Source organism: Ceratotherium simum, chromosome 1 (assembly GCF_057802395.1).
Source record: "Ceratotherium simum simum isolate JZ-2026a chromosome 1, ASM5780239v1, whole genome shotgun sequence".
Lineage (NCBI taxonomy): Eukaryota > Metazoa > Chordata > Mammalia > Perissodactyla > Rhinocerotidae > Ceratotherium > Ceratotherium simum.
Genome location: NC_141900.1, coordinates 1,774,836 through 1,793,300, shown reverse-complemented (window position 1 = coordinate 1,793,300; position 18,465 = coordinate 1,774,836). Strand labels below are relative to the sequence as shown.

At 47.4% G+C, this 18,465-nt stretch overlaps 1 protein-coding gene across 8 annotated transcripts in view; it reads right to left on the bottom strand.

The window, feature by feature from the left end:
* CCM2 (CCM2 scaffold protein) overlaps nt 1–18,465 on the bottom strand; it is a 52,048-nt gene that overhangs the window by 7,089 nt on the left and 26,494 nt on the right. For 7 of the 8 annotated variants that reach the window (XM_014793644.2, XM_014793641.2, XM_087429618.1 and 4 more), the window contains 3 exons: nt 4,937–5,020; nt 3,673–3,856; nt 507–643 (listed from right to left, as the gene is read on the bottom strand). In XM_014793644.2, coding sequence (XP_014649130.1) covers nt 507–643; nt 3,673–3,856; nt 4,937–5,020 — 405 coding nt within the window. The remainder of the gene's footprint in view (nt 1–506; nt 644–3,672; nt 3,857–4,936; nt 5,021–18,465) is intronic. The other variant, XM_087429767.1, reaches the window with a different exon arrangement.

Below are 18,465 nucleotides of genomic sequence, written 5' to 3'. Positions count from 1 at the left end.
AGGGCTCCCCAAGGCTGGCAGCCCTTGGGTGCCTGAGGGGAACCCAAACCCTAACTTGCCACTCCTAAGAATCTTCCGACAGGACACAGCTTGGGGTGGAGGAGACCACTGTCCCCATCAGCATGGGGGAGAGAGGGGCAAGGCCCACCAAGAGAATGAACCAACCAACACAGCAAAGGGGGAGGCACCAGATGGAGTGGGACTAGGGGCGGAGCCTGGGTCAGGATATAGGTGGAGCTGGGCCTAGTGTGGGCAGGGCCGGGTCAGGATGTGAGATGGGCCTGGACGGGCTGTAGGTAGGGCACGGGTTAGGTGTGGGTGCGCTGGGCCAGGATATGGAAGGAGCCTGGCCAGATTGTGGGTGGTGCCTGGGAAGGCTGTGGGCAGGGCCTGGGTCCGGTGTGGGCAGAGCTGGACAGGTTGTAGACAAGGCCTGGGCTAGGTGATGGAGGGGGCCTGGGCCAGGTGTGGGTGGGGCCTGGGTCCTAGTTCCCAACTCTGCTCACCTTGCTCTCTGCAGCCAGGATCACCAGGCAGCACGCTTCCACAGGTCCCACTCCACTCTCCGACAGGGAGCCTGCGGTGAGGCCTCTGGAACTTTCTGCACACAGACTCTGGCTGGGGGAGATGCCGGGGTCCTGGGCTGAGAAGACAACACCACAGCAGGTTAGGGCAAGCATGGGAACTCAACAGTGGTCTCTAGCCAGCCCCTACCTGGTTCAGGAGGGGACAGGCCTACAAGGGGCATGCCCCCTCCCCTAACTTCTCTAAACAAGGGGTGGGAACAAGTGAGCCAACCACCCTCATCCTCACACTGCCTGCTGAGAATTATCACCCTACGTGACCTTCTAGCATCCTTGCCAAAGACGGTGCCAATATCTTAGGCTGAGACATGAAACTGCCGATATTCAGCTGCTTTTGATCTACACAAAGGAGGGTACTCACAGGGTTCCATTCATAGGGTTAATATACGACGGACCACGAACACAATCCTGACAGATGCGGAAACTGAGGCATGGGGGACAAAGGATGGGGCTCAAGAGCATGTGAGGGGCAGAGCCCACATGGGGATCTGGACTGTGAGAGCCACAGCTGTGGTCCTAAACTCTACGCACTGCTTCCTCCAACAAACGGCCTCGTGGGATGCAGAGACAACTCCAGGCCTGCCCGAGGCAGGGAAGGAGGCCCACGTCCTGGGGAAGCTTCTGCAGGAGCAGGGCTCCAAGCACATCAGCTCGGACAGACCTGGGCGCAGGAACTGCAAGTGAAGCCTTGATCTCCCGCGGGTGCCCGTGTGTCTCACGGCAGGCCCAGCTCAGGAGGGAGAACACCTGAAGCTCACACACGGCGGGGAGACAGGAACTGGGCCAGGAACAGCTGGACTCAGGGCAAATTGGGTTGCAGAGACCAGGGCTCTCTGGGGCTGGCAACACCCTGCAGCCTGGCACCCCATGTGGAGGCTGAGCCCCACAAACCCTGGGGGGACCCCGGACTGCACTGTCCCACAGCAGCCACAGGCAATGAGCACGTGAAATGTGACAAGTCCAAACTGAGCCGAGGTCTAATTGTAAACTACACAGGGTCTCAGAGTTATACAAAGAAGAAAGTATGATTTCTCATTAATAACTGTTATATTGATGATATGCTGACAATATGTTAGAGACAGAGGACTAAATGAAAAATATTAACATTGATTTCACTTGTTCCTTTTTAGTGTGTGTGTGTGTGTGTGTGTGTGTGTGTGTGTGTGTGTGTGTGTGAGTGAGAGAGGAAGATCAGCCCTGAGCTAACATCCATGCCAATCCTCCTCTCTTCTTTTTGCTGAGGAAGACCGGCCCTGGGCTAACATCTGTGCTCTTCTTCTTCCACTTTATGTGGGACGCTGCCACAGCATGGCCTGACAGGCAGTGCGTAGGTGCACACCCGGGATCTGAACCCCAGGCCACCAGCAGCGGAGCGCGAGCACTTAACCGCTACACCATGGGGCCAGCCCCTCTTTTTACTTTTTTTTTTTTTTCTTCAAATATTTCACATGTTTAATTTTTGTTTTCAAAAGAAAATGTAAAATATAGATCTTTTTTTTTTCAGTTGACCAGTCCTATCATCTTTTGGAATCTTTTTTTTTAATTGATGTTTTAATAGTTTTTAACATTGTGAAATTTGGGGTTGTACATTTTTATTTGTCCATCACCATATATATGACTCCCTTCACCCCTTGTGCCCACCCCCCACCCCCATTGCCCCTGGTAACCACAATACAGTTTTCTCTGTCCATGTGTTGGTTTATATTCCACATATGAGTGAGATCATACAGTGTTTGTCTTTCTCCTTCTGGCTTACTTCACGTAACATAATACCCTCCAGGCCCATTCATGTTGTTGCAAATGGGACTCTTTTTACTTTTTTTAACGTGGCTACTAGAACATTTTAAGTAGCTCCATGGCTTGCACCTATGGCTGTTCACCAGGAAGCACACTTGTGCTGTCTCTAAAGAGCCCACTTCCAACCCCTCAGGAGCACCTGGCCATGAGCACTTCCAGCCGCAGTCACACAGGCTGTCCCCACAGGTCCTAAGCAACAGCTACACAAAGCCGAGGGGTTGGAACTCCGGCAGCCGCCTTCACACGACTACAGTTGCCTGTGTGGGTGGGCCCGCAGCACCCCAGCAGATTCATGAGCCAGTAGCTTCCTGACCAGTGCTAGAGCTCATCCAAGCTCAAGGGGTCAGTGCTGAGAAAGCTCTCCAGGGCCCTGGCTCTTAAGAAAAGCCTTTGGATCCTCCATGAACTACTGAGCTCCAGCAGAAAAACAACCTTCTCTCTGAGCTGCCTGAAGTGTGCTCCAGGCAGATCCATCTGGCCAGCCTCACACCCCGCCACTGGCCCTTTGGAAAAGAATGGCTTCGGGGCTCAACCCAGCCGACATCAGTGCCCGAAGGAGCCCAGAACAGAATCAGTGCTGCAGCGTCAACCTCAGATCCCCACCAGGAAGGGCACAGCACGAGCGAAACCATGACTTCTCTGCTCATTTCTCAGTAACTTGATGCCAAGGCAGAGGCTGCGGAACCTGAGAGGTGGCTTGTCCAGAAGTGCCCAGTAAGGTGGCACTGCTCTCTCACCACCAGGTGAGGGAAACGGGCTGAGTGAAGGGGGCACGTCTGGTTTAAGGTTCTTTCTGATTCTGCTACAAGGATATGCTCAGAATGTCTCACAGACCACAAGCTCCAAGACGGTCTCATCTGCACCCTCAGCTTTGGGAAGACTGCATGGCCAAAGGCAGGGCCCAGTCACTGGCTGGGCTGAGCTGAGGTCCCACCCACAGCCTTCGGTACCACCTGCTCTCAGGGCTCTCCCATGCCTGCATGCCAGAGGATACTCCAGCATCCTGGAAGGGGGCACTGCCGGGTAGAGTGGCAGACCCGTGAGGCTCCAAGTGAGAGTGGCCAGGCTCAGCACCTATTCCTCACGACCTCCTGGGTCACTGCCCTCCTCTGGCCAAGGCTGATCTCGGAGTAGGAGGGCCAGTTCTCAGGCACAGTGGGCAGCAGCAGCTGACTCAGCACTGTAGAAACTGTCTCCAGAGGTCCATTAAACCCACAGACTCACTCCTCAGGACAAAGACGTGAGCCATGTCTGCCAAGGACCCTTCTGAGCCCACCCCCCAGGTCCGTACCTGTCTTTAGGACCACCAGGTGTGAGGCATCATCCCGCACATAGGACACGGCAGCAATGTCATGGATGGGGACCCTGAGAATGGTGTCCTCCCCGTCCCGCCAGGCCAGCTTGACGTTGTAGGCAGACAGGCTGATCACAGCATCATGCTCCTGGGTCAAGTGTCCGGGGAGCTGGTGGGCTCTCTAGAAGGAACCACAGGGCGTCAGAAACACAGGGCCCTGGCTGCGGGCTCCCCTAGGAACCCTTCACCGTGTGCTGGCGGATGGAGCCCACACGGCCAGTGCTAATGAAGCAAGTGCCGCTCCCTTCAGCGTAGCCATGCTTGCTCCAGGGGCGCTGCCACATTCAAATCATGTGGGGGGTTCTTCCGGAACTGCCTTTAGATTCAGACCTATGGTGTGTGGTTGGGATATCTTGAAAACGTGAACTTTGAAAACAGCTCAAAACCTCAAGAAGCAAGTCTAGAGAATAAAGTTAATGTTCAGACTGAGGAACAGTCTTTGTTGGCCAAGAGCCAAATGCATCCATAACATGGTGGAACTGGGTCATCCTTCATAGCCATGAAGGCCCAGGTTCAGAGGACCAAGAGCTGGTGCCAGAGTACAAGGGTCAGAGGTCAGGGTGGGGAGGTGGAGTAGACCAAGGGTCAGAGGTCAGGGTTGGGAGGTGGAACAGGCCAAGGGTCACAGGTTGGGGTTGGGAGGTGGAGCAGACCAAGGGTCAGAGGTTGGGGTTAGGAGCTGGTGCAGGCTGAGGTTGGAGGTCAGGGTTGGAGGTGCTGCCGGCCAAGGGTTGGAGGTCGCGGTTGGAGGTGCTGCAGGCCAAGAGTCAGAGGTCGAGGTTGGAGGCAGTACAGGCTAAGGGTCAGAGGTCAGGGTTGGAGGTGGTACAGCCTGAGGGTCGGACATCAGGGTTGGAGGTGGTGCAGGCCAAGGCCTGGAGGTCGGGGTTGGGAGGTAGAACAGGCTGAGGGTCAGAGGTGGGGTTGGGAGGTGGAGCGGACCGAGTGTCAGAGGTTGGGGTTAGGAGCTGGTGCAGCCTGAAGGTCAGAGGCCACGGCTGGGAGGTAGAGCAGGCCAAGGGTCAGAGGTTGGAGTTAGAAGTTGATGCAGACCGAGGGTCAGAGGTCAGAGTTGGGAAGTGGAACAGGCTGAGAGTCAGAGGTAGGGGTTGGGAGGTGGAGCAGGCTGAGGGTCAGAGGTCGGGGTTGGGAAGTGGAGCAGGCCAAGGGTCAGAGGATGGGGTCAGGAGGATGGGGTTACCTTTGCATTGTCTATGAAATGCAGGATTTCGGTCCTACTGGAGGGATTCAGGTATCCTGGTATGGACGTTAACTGACCTAAGTACTGAAAGAAAGTGAAGAGAGAAAGTGCCATGAGAAAAGGAAGATCAGCCAACACCATCACGGACCCCACAGAGAGTGCAGCGAGAGCCTCATGCATTCCTGCCACCAGGCCCACTGGCCTCAGTTCTGGCTCAAAGCAGAGGCCCTCCTCTAGGAAGTGTACTCCAAGAATGCTCTGAATTCTGAGAGAAATCTCTACAGGCTAAGGAGAACGCTCCCACGCTTCCAACTATACCGCATCAGTGTTGTCATCAGGAGTCCTGCAAAGGAAATCTGAAAACTCATTTGGTGGAATCTGGATTCTAAAAGAACAGACAAGGATGGCTTGTGTTTCCAGGTCACTGTTGGGAACTGAAAACAATGGTGCTGCACAACCCTACTAAAGATAAACTTAATAAATCACAAAGGGCCAGCAGAGGAATGAGTACAAATAGAGAAATGAAGTGACACGTGGCCATGAAGGACTTGGTTAACAAAGCTCAACAACAAGGGCCTAACGAGTACAGGAGGTTGTGAATACAGACACAGCGCCATGTAGGCTGTATTCACGTCATATCTCTACCAACTAACACAGTTTTTTAATGTTCTTTTAATGGGTTACTGATTTCTTCCCAAGAACAGATCTCTTGTATTCGACATTCCTCAGTCTTCACTAACTTGCATATTTAAGGTCTCTGTTAAAAAGGGGTAATGCTGGACTCCCGTCTCTGGTTCAACATGTAAAGAGCTTGGAAGCCGTCACTCCCATCTTCATAAGAAAAATGCTGAACAAACTCAAAATCAACAACTCTTCTTAGATCCATCAGAGAACGGAGTCACAGGGCAAACCGCTGCCCCCAAAACTGGAGAGAGTGACAGGGGACAGAGAATTGCAGCTCCCTGGGAGCAGAAGCCATGGGAGCCAGCACAGCAGGAGCACCAGGAGGAAACTGACAATGTGCTGGACACGGGTGTGGACAGGCTTGAGACAAAAATTCCAGGGCCAGTTATATGGGGCCCACATTTGTGTGAATTCTGCCTCCAGAAGCCCCACCAGGTTCTCAGGGTGAAGACTGGAGAAAAATCCCCTCGTGCTTCTGGCAGGGAGAGGGGAAAAGAAACGATTTTAAACTATGACCAGAGCACCCTGTTATCCTTAACAAGTGCCTATTCTCAAGGAAAACTATTTTTCCAGCACCTGACCCACCTGGGGGAAGGGAAATACCCAACTCCAGCCCCCCTAGCCGTTCTATCTCGCCTAAGGAGGAAAAACAAAACCAAGCGAGAAGCACACATGGTGGTCACAGCCGAGGTGCACAGGCTCACTGGAGGACTGAGACCTACTACTCACAGGACTAGAGAGTGCTCCCCTCACACCCACCCACCACCCACCGCGGTCAGCAGGCTCCTATACAACAGGAGACCCTCAGATCCTATCTAGCCCCGACACCACAGCTGCAACAAACGGTAAATACAGCCCAATCCCTGGCCAGATAAACACAGCCTCACACGAAGGGCCTATTTATCATAGTTCCTTTTACGTCACGTCCAGCTTTCAACAAAAAAATTACAAGGCATGCTAAAAGGCAAAAAACAGCGTTTGAATAAACAAGGTAAGCATCTGAATCAGCTTCAGATACAGCAGGGATGTTGGAATTATCAGACCAGGAATTTATTTATTTATTTATTTATTTATTTATTTATTTATTTATTTATTTTGTGAGGGAGATCAGCCCTGAGCTAACATCCGTGCTAATCCTCCTCTTTTTGCTGAGGAAGACCAGCTCTGAGCTAACATCTCTTGCCAATCCTCCTCCTTTTTTTCTTCCCCAAAGCCCTAGTAGATAGTTGTATGTCATAGTTGCACATCCTTCTAGTTGCTGTATGTGGGACGCGGCCTCAGCATGGCCGGAGAAGTGGTGCGTCGGTGCGCGCCCGGGATCCGAACCCGGGCCACCAGTAGCGGAGAGGGCACACTTAACCACTAAGCCACTGGGCCAGCCCAGACCAGGAATTTAAAACAACTACGATTAACATGCTGAGGGCTCTAACAGAAAAAGTGGACATCATGCAAGAACAGATGCAAAATGTGTGTAAAGAGATGGAAACTCTAAAAAAGAATCAAGGGGAAATGCTAAAAATCAAAACCACTGTAACAGAAATGAAGAAAGAAGGAGGCCTTTGATGGGCTCATTGGTCAACCAGACAGAGCCAAGGGAAGAGTCAGTGAGCTTGCAGGTATGTCAATAAAACTATTAAAACTGAAAAGAAAAAAGAAAAAGACATTAAAAAAAAAATGGACCAGAATATCCAAAAACAGTGAGAAAACTACAAAAAGTGTAACATATGAGTAGTGGGACTACCAGGAGAAGGAGAAGAGAAAGAAACCCAAGAAATATTTGAAACAATAATGACCGAGAATTTCCCCAAATTAACGTCAGACACCAAACCACAGATCCAGGAAGCTCAGAGGACATCAAGCAGAATAAATAGCAAAAAAAACTACACCTCCACACATCATCCAAACTGCAGAAAATCAAAGACAGAGCAAATCTTGAAGCAAGCCACAGGAAAAAAGCACCTTACCTACAGAGGAGCAAGGATAAGAATGATATTGGACTTCTCTTCAGAAACCATGCAAGCAGGAAGAGTGGAGTAAAATACGCAAAGTGTTGAAAGAAAAACCTGCCAACCCACAATTCTGAATCCAGTCAAACTGTCCTTGAAAAGAGAAGGAAAAATAAAGATTTTCTCAGACAAACAAAAATTGAGGGCTTTCACAGTTACCTGGCAGGAAATGTTAAAAAATCTTATTGAGAGAGAAAGAAAATGATTTGGTCAGAAATTGATTTATATAAAGAAAGGGAAAAACATGAATGTAGAAATAAATAAAGGTAAAATAATATCTTTTATTATTTTAATTGATCTAACAGAAAACAGCTTTTCAAAACAAAACTAGCAGCAATGTATTAGGTGATTACAGCTTAGGGCTAAGTGAAATGCATGACTGCCAATGGTGAGGGGGCAGAGGGAGGACGGAGTGGGGGGGTACTTGGTTGCACAGTACCTGCACTACTCGTGAAGAGTTAAGTGCTATTTGAAAATGGGTTTAGATTAGTTGTAATTGTAGACTGCAAACCCTAGGGCAACCACTAAAAATATTTTTTGAAGAAGTATAACTGATATGCTAAGAAAGGAGAAACAATGGAATCATAAAATGCTCAAATAAAACCAGAGAATGCAGAAAGAGAGTCAAAAACCAAAAAAAAGAAAAGAGGGCCGGCCTTGTGGCTTGGTGGTTAAGTGCGCGCGCTGCGATGCTGGCGGCCCGGGTTCGGATCCCGGGTGCGCATTGAGGCACCACTTCTCTGTCCATCCTGAGGCCGAGTCCCACATACAGCAACTAGAAGGGTGTGCAGCTATGGCATACAACTATCTACTGGGGCTTTGGGGGCAAAAAAAAAAAGAAAAGAAAAAAGAAACAGAACAAGAGCAATGAAAACAGTTACAAATACGGTAGATATCAAATACAGTAGATATTAATCCAACTATATGAATAATCACTTTAAATGTGAATAGTCTGAACACACAAATTAAAAAGACAAAGACTGTCAGACTGGATAAAAAATTCAAGACCCAAATAAATATGTGTTGTCTACAAGAAACCCACGTTAAAGAGGAGCATTACGTAATGAAAACGGGGTTGTTTCTCTAAGAAGACATAACAATCCTTAACCTGTATATGCCTAAGCACAGAACTTCAAAATACATGAGGCAAAAACTGATAGAACTGCAAGGAGAAATATACAAATCCACTACTCTAGTTGGAGACTTCAGCTCTCCTCTCTCAGAAATGGACAGCCCCAGCAGGCAAAAAAATCAGTAAAGACATAGCTGACCTCAACAACTCCATCAATCAATCAGATATAATTGACATCTATAGACGACTTCATCCAACAACAGTAGAACACACTTTCTTCTCAAGCTCACATGGAACATTCCTGAAAACAGAGTATATTCTGGGCCATAAAACACACCTCCACAATTTAAAAGAATAGAAACTATACCATGCACCACATAATGATGATTTGGTCAAGGACGGACTGCATATATGATGGTGGTCCCATAAGATTAGTACCATACAGCCTACGTGTGTAGTAGGCTACACCATCTAGGTTTGTGTGTAAGTACACTCTATGATGTTCGCACATGTTCCCACAATGACAAAATCACCTAACAACGTATTTCTCAGAACATATCCCCATCATTAAGCCATGCATGACTGCATGTTCTCAGATCACAATGGAATTCCTTGAAAGACACAACCTACCAAAATTCACATAAGGAGAAATGGATAATCTGTTAATCCATATGAATCTGTTAAAGAAATTGAATCAATAGTAACATCTCCAAAACAGAAAGCATCAGGCCCACACAGGGTCACTGGTGAATTCTACTAAACATTTAAGGAAGAAATTAAACCAATTCTCTATAATTTCTTCCAAAAAATAAAAACAGAGAAAACACTTTCTAACGCTTTCTATGAGGCCAGCATTACTCTAGCATCAAAACCAAAGACACTACAAGAAAGGAAAAACTACGGACCAGTATCTCTCATAAACACAGAAGCAACAAAATATTAGCAAATTGAATCCAACAACATATAATAGGAATTATACACCACAACTAAGTGGTATTTGTCCCAGATACGCCAGGATGGTTCAACATTCGGAAATCAATTAATGTAACCTTTCGCATCAACACGTTAAAGAAGAAAAATCATACGACCATATCAACAGATGCCGAAAAATCACCTGACAATATCCAGCACCCATTCATGACAATAACTCTTAGCAAACTAGGAATAGAAGGGAACTTCCTCAACTTGATAAAGAGCACCTGCAAGAAACCTACAACTAACATCATACTTAATGATGAGAAGCTCAAAGACTGCCTAAGATCAGAAACAAGGCAACGATGTCCCCTCTCACCACTGCTTTTCAACATCATACTGGAAGTCCTAGCTAATGCAATGAGACAAGAAAAGGAAACGAAAGGTATAGACCGGGAAGGAAGAAGTCAAAAACTGCCTTTGTTTGCAGATGCCCTCTCCGACTGGGGAACCAAGCAGGCAGGCCACTCTGGGGATTACTGAATCCAAGCAAGGTAAACACAGCGGCCTGAGTCAGTCCACCTACTGCTCTGCCAGGCAACCCTCTGCCCACATGGAGGAGGAAACTGGCCCAGAGAGGAGAGGAACCGCCTGAAGCACACACACAGCACAGTGGCAGATACGAGCCGAGCATAGTCAGATGAGCATCCTCAACTTCAGAAACGCTGCCTTCAAAAAACTGTCAGTGTGTGCTGGGCAGCTCCACAGGGAAATGCATAATCATTCCCAAAAGGTTTAGGTTTCATCTTCTCTAAGGTGGAGCAGAGGAGAGGGAATAAAACTAAACTGTGTATTGGTTTCCCCACTCTACAGGGCTGGGAATCCTCCTCTGACAGAGCAGTTTAAGAACAAATAAGCACCATGTCTAACTACTGGCTCAACTTAGCTTGTCACCAATGAACATTCCAGAATGCTTCCACAGACCTGCGGTTAGCCGAGACCTTTCCATCCTCTTACCTGCTCGTGTACACCTAATGCAGATGCTTGCTTACATTTATCAGTATTAAATTTCATCATTTGTTACAATTTCTGATTTCAAAACTTACTACAAAGTTACAATAACCAAAACAGTGTGGGACTGGCATAAAGACATACAGACTAATGGAATAGACAGCCCAGAAATAAACACTGGCATACATGTTGGTTTATTTTTGACAAGGGTGCCAAGACCATTCAATAGGGAAGGCATAGTCTTTTCAACAAATGGTGCTGGAAAAACTGGATCTCCAAACACAAATGAAGCTGTAGCCTTACCTTACACCATGTATAAAAATTAACTCTAAAAATAGATGGAACACTTAAATCTAAGACCTAAAACTGTAAAAGCCTTAGAAGAAAACGTAGGGGAAAATCTTCATGACATTAGATTTGGCAATGACTTCTTGGATATAAAACCAAAAGCACAGATGGTAAAAGAAAAAATAGGTAAAGTAGACTTCATCAAAATTAAAAACTTTTGTACATCAACGAACACAATCAATACAGTGCAAAGACAACCCACAGAATGGGAGAAAACATCTGGAATCATATATTTAATAAGGAGCTAATATCCAGAATATATAAAGAACTCCTACAACCGAACAACAAAAAAACAAACAACTCAATTAAAAAACAGGCAAAAGACTTAAATAGACGTTTCTCCAAAGAAAATATACAAATGGCCAATAAGCACATGAAAAGATTCTCAATATTGCTAGTAATTAGGGAAATGTAAATCAAAACCACCATGAGACTTCATTTTACACCTCTCTGGATGTCTACTATCAAAACAGAAAATAACTGTGTTGGCGAGAACACAAAGAAATTGGAACCCTTGTGTGCTGCTGGTGGGAATGTAAAATGGTGTAGCCACTATGGAAAACAGTATGGCCAGTCTTCAAAAAAATAAATATAGAATTAGCATATGATCCAGTAATTCTTCTTCTGGGTATATACACAAAAGACTTGAAAGCAGACTATAAAAATCTTAGAAGAAAACATAGGAAAAAAGCTTCAAGATATTGGATATGGCAATAATTTATTGGATATGACACCAAAGGCACAGGTAACAAAAGAAAAAAGAGATAAATTGGACTTCACGAAAATTTTAAAATTCTGTACATCAAGAGACACTATCTACAGAGTAAAAAGGCGACCCACAGAATGGGAGAAAATATTTGCAAATCATGTATCTGATAAGGGATTAATATCCAGAATACAGAGAGAACTCCTAAAACTCAACAACAAAAAAACCAACAACCCAATTCAAAAATGGGCAAAGGACTTGAATAGACTTTTCTCCAAAGAATATACACCTATGTCCAATAAACACATGAAAAGATGCTCAATATCACTAATCATTAGGGGAATGCAAATCAAAACTACAACGAGCAGGGCCGGCCCCATGGCTTAGTGGTTAAGTGCTCGTGCTCCACTACTGGCAGCCCAGGTTCGGATCCCAGGCATGCACCGACCCACTGCTTGTCCGGCCACGTGAGGCAGCGTCCCACATACAGCAACTAGAAGAATGTGCAACTATGACATACTACTATCTACTGGGGCTTTGGGGAGAAAAAGGGAAAAAAAAGGAGGAGGATTGGCAATAGATTTTAGCTCAGGGCCGGTCTTCCTCAGCAAAAAGAGGAGGATTGGATGTTAGCTCAGGGCTGATCTTCCTCACAAAAAAAAAAAAAACACAAAACGAAATACCACCTCACACTCATTAGGATGGCTATCAAAAAAAACAGAAAACAAGTGTTGGCGAGGATGTGGAGAGATTGGAGCCCTTGTGCACTGTTGGTGGAAATGTAAAATCCTGCAGCCACTGTGGAAAACAGCATGGAAGGTTCCTCAAAATATTAAAAATAGAACTCCTATATGATCTAGCAATTCCACTTCTAAACAAACACCCAAAAGAATTGAACGCAAGGTCTCGAAGAGATATATGTACATCCATGTTCATAGCAGCATTATCCACAACAGTCAAAACATGGAAGCAACCCAAGCGTCCACTGACCAATAAAATGGATAAACAAAATGTGATATATTCATACAATGGAATATTATTCAGCCTTAAAAAGGAAGGAAATTCTGCAGTGTGCTACAACACGGATAAACCTTGAGAACACTATGCTAAGTAAAATAAGCCCGTCACAAAAGGACAAATACTGTATGATTCCACTTATATGAGGGACCTAGAGTACTCAAATTCATAGAGAGAGAGAGTAGAATGGTGGTAGCCAGGGGCTGGAGGAAGAGTGAATGGGCATTTAGTGTTTAACGGGGACAGAGTTTCAGTTTGGCAAGATGAAAAAGTTCTGGAGATGGATGGTAGTGATGGTTGCACAACTATGTGAATATACTTAATGCCACTGAACTGTACACTTAAAAATTAATATGATAAATTTTATGTTATGTATATTTTACCACAATAAAAAAATTTTCCTATTGACTTCACTCAATAATTTCATTTGCTAAAAACTCTCAATCATAATCAATATTATACTGTATAATGGCTATCACTTCTAGCTTTATATCATCCAAAATTAGTAATTTAGTGTTTTCATTCAAATGGCAGTAAAAAATATTGACTAAGATGGGGTCATACGCCCAGTGCTTTGCTGAAATAAAAGTGCCCTGGTATTATGTCTGCAGGACCGTACAGCACTGCCCCACTTCCACATGGCATGGGCACACAATGTCACCACTGCAGTCTCGCCTCTCTCATAATGGCACCACCCTTCAAACTCAGGCTCACAGATCTCCTAAAAGGATTCTGCTTTCTCATAGAGACAGGTGAGTCCTTACTCACTTGAGATATTTTTTGCTATAAAATATTTATTAGTGGGGCCGGCCCAGTGGCGTAGCGGTTAAGTGCACACGCTCCACTGTGACGGCCCAGGGTTCGTAGGTTCGGATCCCGGGCGTGCACTGACGCACTGCTTGTCAAGCCATGCTGTGGCGGCGGCCCATATAAAGTAGAGGAAGATGGGCATGGATGTCAGCCCAGGGCCGATCTTCCTCAGCAAAAGGAGGAGAATTGGCATCGGATGTTAGCTCAGGGCTGATGTTCCTCACAAAAAAAAAAAAAAAATTATTAGTAAAACAACTTTTATCAATAAAGGAAAACTGCAGCTCTCACCCTTGTTACAACTCCAGATGGGACAAAGTGTGCCTCCTGGACAGTTCTTACAATGGCCTTTCCCCTCTTGTGCTGGGTGGTCCCCTGCCCAGTCCTAACCAATGCCCAGTGCCTCCAATAGCAATATCAGGATATTGGGGGCTGGCCTGGTGGTGTAGTGGTTAAGCCCACAAGCTCCACTTCAGCGGCCCAGGGTTCACGGGTCTGGATCCCAGGCGTGGACCTATACACTGCTCATCGAGCCATGCTCTGGTGGTGTCCCACATACAAAATAGAGAAAAACCGGCACAGATGTTAGCTCAGTGACAATCTTCCTCAAGCAAAACAAGGAAGACCAGCAACAGATGTTAGCTCAGGGCCAATCTTCCTCACCAAAAAAAAAAGCAAAAAGCAATGTCAGGGATGAGCCCACATCCACCATGAAGAGAAATGGCACAGGATGCTGTGCTGACTCACTAATCATAGCGCACTGAGGGCACAGCTACAGAGGGATGAATGTGATGGAATGTGAGAGACCAAGGGGACATTCGACTGGCAGTCACATCAGCTCAATCAGCCCTGGTATCAATGAGATATAAGATGACACAGCCAGATGGTCTCGGGCACCTACTAACCCCACTGCTGTTCCTTACAGGGACTGCAGCCAACACAGGTGTGTGCTGGTGAGCTCAGTGTTTCAGCTCTAAACAACAGAAAGTCCTTCCAAAGGTAACTGCTGACAAGATACCACAGAAGTCCATTTTTACACCGAGCCCAAGTCAGCCTCCCTATAACGTCCACCTATTGGCCTTGATCAACAAGTTTCCCACAGCACAGCATGGGCCCTGACAGGAAGGGCGGGACTCTGAGACTTGGGGTAGGGACACCTGGGTGGATGCACTTGAGAACCTCAATCCTCCAATTCCTCTCAACACTCTGGGCCTGCAGAAGTGGCCCGTCCGTGCTTGTTGGAAGAGAGATACACACGCAGACACAGATACACACACACACACCTCTTGCTTGTAAACACACAGACCTCAAATAGGATAGGCACCTTTCCCAACACTGCTGGATCCATACCTGGGGTAAAATCTCAACGTAGCATGATTGGAGACTGCTGGTCCTAGTGAAGGACAAGGGACTGAATGCCACTGAACGGCAGGTGCTGGGTCAAGGGGGATGGAATGCTAGCTGGATGAGCGTGTCTACAGGGGCGCTCCCCATGGTACGGCACTTAACCCTGATAAGGGGCCCGAGACGGCTCTAATACGCTGCTTGTACGGCTCTTAGAAGCTCAGCAAAAGTAAGGGCCCGTGTTAAACACAGTGGAGATTGCAGAACTGCCATGGCAAACTGTGGATAAAGGTTTCGAAAGGCTCAGAGGTGGGCATGCTGGACGAGATCTACCATGTAAGACAGGGAATCCCACAGCAGCCTCTGCTCCTTGGGAGGGCCAGGAAGACACCCCTCTCAACGATAAGCTGGAACAAATGGGCTGGAAGGGGCACCCACACCACTGAGCAGCTCTGTGGTGGCCATTCTCTGAAGGTGGAGCTAACTGTGCGAGATGCTCCGGCAACCAGGCTCCCTGGAGCAAGAGGGACAACAGGACCCTGGGAGAGCACTTAGCCGCTAGGAGCAGGGGCACGTGTGGTCACTGTAGTAGGCAGCGGGCGCCTGGCATGCAGGGACCTATGGAGATGGCTCCTAGAGTGGAGGAGATCCCAAGGGCGAGAGCTGGGAGCCACCCAGGGTACTGCCTCACGCATACAAACAAGGACATGAACACTGAGGGTGCCACTCCAATGGAAAGTGTCAATCCTCGACCTGGTTTCCAGACCCAGAAACATGACTGCAGGAGAGACGAAGCCCCACAAGAACAAATCTGTCACACAGCAAGTGTACACTGCAGTGCTGCCCCCGTTCTCTCCACAGGGACTTACAGTCCTTTACCAGGGAAAGGAAAGTCTCCTAGAGGTTTTGGAATAGAGGGTCTGAGACGATGCTGATATTCAGAGGCCCAGACAGCCAACAAGGTCCTCTGCTAGCATGGGGGCAAATACGGGTCAGCCAATAATTGGACTCCAGGCCAAGGTACACCTCAGAGTGTGTCCACTGGGACCAGATCCACTTCTTAAATGTGTAATAGGGACAGACATGCTTAGCAGCCTGCAGAACCCTCACACTGGTTCTATGTCCCACAGAATACGAGCTACTGAAGTATAAAAGGTCATGTGGAAGCCCCTGAAACTGATCCCAGCCCCCTGCCCCTGACCATGGTCCTAAAGCAAGAACAGTATCATTTCCAGAGAGAAAAGCAGAGATGCACGCTGCCCTCCAAGAATTAAATGACACGGGGTCAGCTGTCTCCATCTCATCCCACCTGGCTCCTGCATAAGAGGGTGGATCGTGGTGTGTGACAATGGACCTCCACACACTGAACTAGATGGGACCTTAAGACAAGCACAGTCTTGGGTACAGGGTTTGCAGCTATCAAAGTGGGCAATGCAATCTCTTCCAAACCCATCGGGAACCATTCACATCCACATGGGACGGACGAAAGCACACAGTCATGGTCTTACCCCAGGACTATGTTAAACACATCAGCTGCAGGAACAGGAGGCCTAGAGCCAATGGCCTCAGCAGAGATGCACTGAGGCCTCTCCCTTAGCTTCCCCCTATGGCAACACAAAGGGTTCCCAGTACACAGCAGAGGGCAGAAAGCCTAAGCTTGGTTCACGTATTTGGGAACAAGTGAATGCACTACAGCCCCTCATGGTGGCAGACTCAGCAGCCCTGATAAGGCATAGTCCCTCGAGGAGACCAAACAGGCTCCGGGTGGCGAGTGGACTCTGCAACGGGAAGTGGTCTTCCCTGGTAGGACTGACATGGACTCCAGGTATGGGTTTGCCTTTCCTGCCTGCAGTGTCCCAGCCAGCCCCACTCTCACTCCCCAAGGGCTCACAGAGCATCTGAGCTCTAACATGGACACACATAACATCACCTTGGACCAAGGACAGTACCAGGCACATGTCCACGGGCTTCAACGGTCCTACAGAATCTCACACCATCCAGGAGCTGCCAGCCTAGAGAGGATACCCTGAAAGGATGCCACACCTCTTCAGAATGCATGGCATGTCTTAAACCAACAGTCATGCCACCACACTGTGTCTCCAGTCTCCAGCGGGCAGAATGCACGGGTCTGGGGTCCGATGGAAGAAACAGGAATAGCTCTGATCACCATCAATCCCACAGACCCTGGGGAACGTGGGCTCCCTGTCTCTGCAACTCTCAGCTCTGTGGGTTTTGAGAGCCTGGCTCTAGAGGTAAAATGCTCTGTCAGGGGACACAATAAGGATCTAAACTTAAAACTACAGTTGCTAGCTGGTCACTTTGGGCTCCTCATGGCAGCAGACAAGCAAGCACAGAAAGGAGTTACTGTTCTGCAAGAGCAAATGGCCTTGACCATGATGAGGAGGTGGGGATGCTGCCACATAATGGGGACAGAAAGGCACCTGTGTAGTCTTCAGCTGCCCCCACATGTCCCCTGACACTCCTGCCCATAGTGGGCAGGTACAGTTCCCGAAGACCTTCTTCCTCTGCCCTATCCTGCTTCCTTCACTTTCCTTCTGCAGAGAGCACGCCCTGAATAAGTCGTGGAACACCATCTCCAGTTTCAAGCTTTGCTTCTAAAGAACCAATGCAAGACACCTATGAACAAAGACAAGTGACAAACAAGGAACCTCACAACTAACTTCGCAGCAAAGGGCGAGCTCACCTGCCACACTGAGAGCTACGGAAAATGTGTAAGAAAACCACCAACCACTCAACAGAAAAATGGCTATAGAAAGATATTTAAGAGCTCTGACTCTTGATCGGTTGAAAAGATGCTCAACCTCACTCATAAATACAAACTGTAATGGTGAAACATCTTATGACCATCAGAGTGGCAAAGATCAAAAACTCTATGCGTCACTGTGTTGCTTCTCAGAGCGTGGAGAAACAGGTATTCTCATAGACCTAGACTGCCGATGGTATACACTGGCTTAAATCCTCCATGAAGGGCAATCTGGAAATGTCTGTCAAATTAAAAAGTAACCTAGCCTGAATTCTACATTCTACATCTGCAATTTATCCTATAGGAATAGTAAAATGTGTGTGTAACAGTTGGAGACAAATTAAATATGCAAGAATAGGTCACTGGTTAAATAAAATATGGTACAGCCATATAATGGAATACTATACAGTCAGTAAAATGGAGGAGGCAACTTTATGAGTCCTAATGTGGACACTTTCCGAGATATATGGTTGTATATAACCAGCAAGGTACAAAGTGCGCACTCTGTAATCACTCAGGAACAAATGCACGTGTGCTTATGTGTGGACAGACTATCCATGCAGGGACACACAAGAGGGAACTGGTGACCTCTTTTCACCAAGATCTCCTTGTACCATTTGAATTTTGTACCACACACATAACTTACATATTCAATTTTAAGAATACAATAAATAAGAAATAATAAACCTCATTAAGAAGCGTCTTGGGTTTGGTATCACAGAAGTGATTAATTACCCACTGCCGCCCCCAGAATTAAAAACCAGGAGCATCCATTCATAGGGCCTGAGCCTGCACTGCACTGGGCCCCGCTGGAGTAGATGACAGCCTGAGACAGAGAATATGGGAAGGATGCTTCTG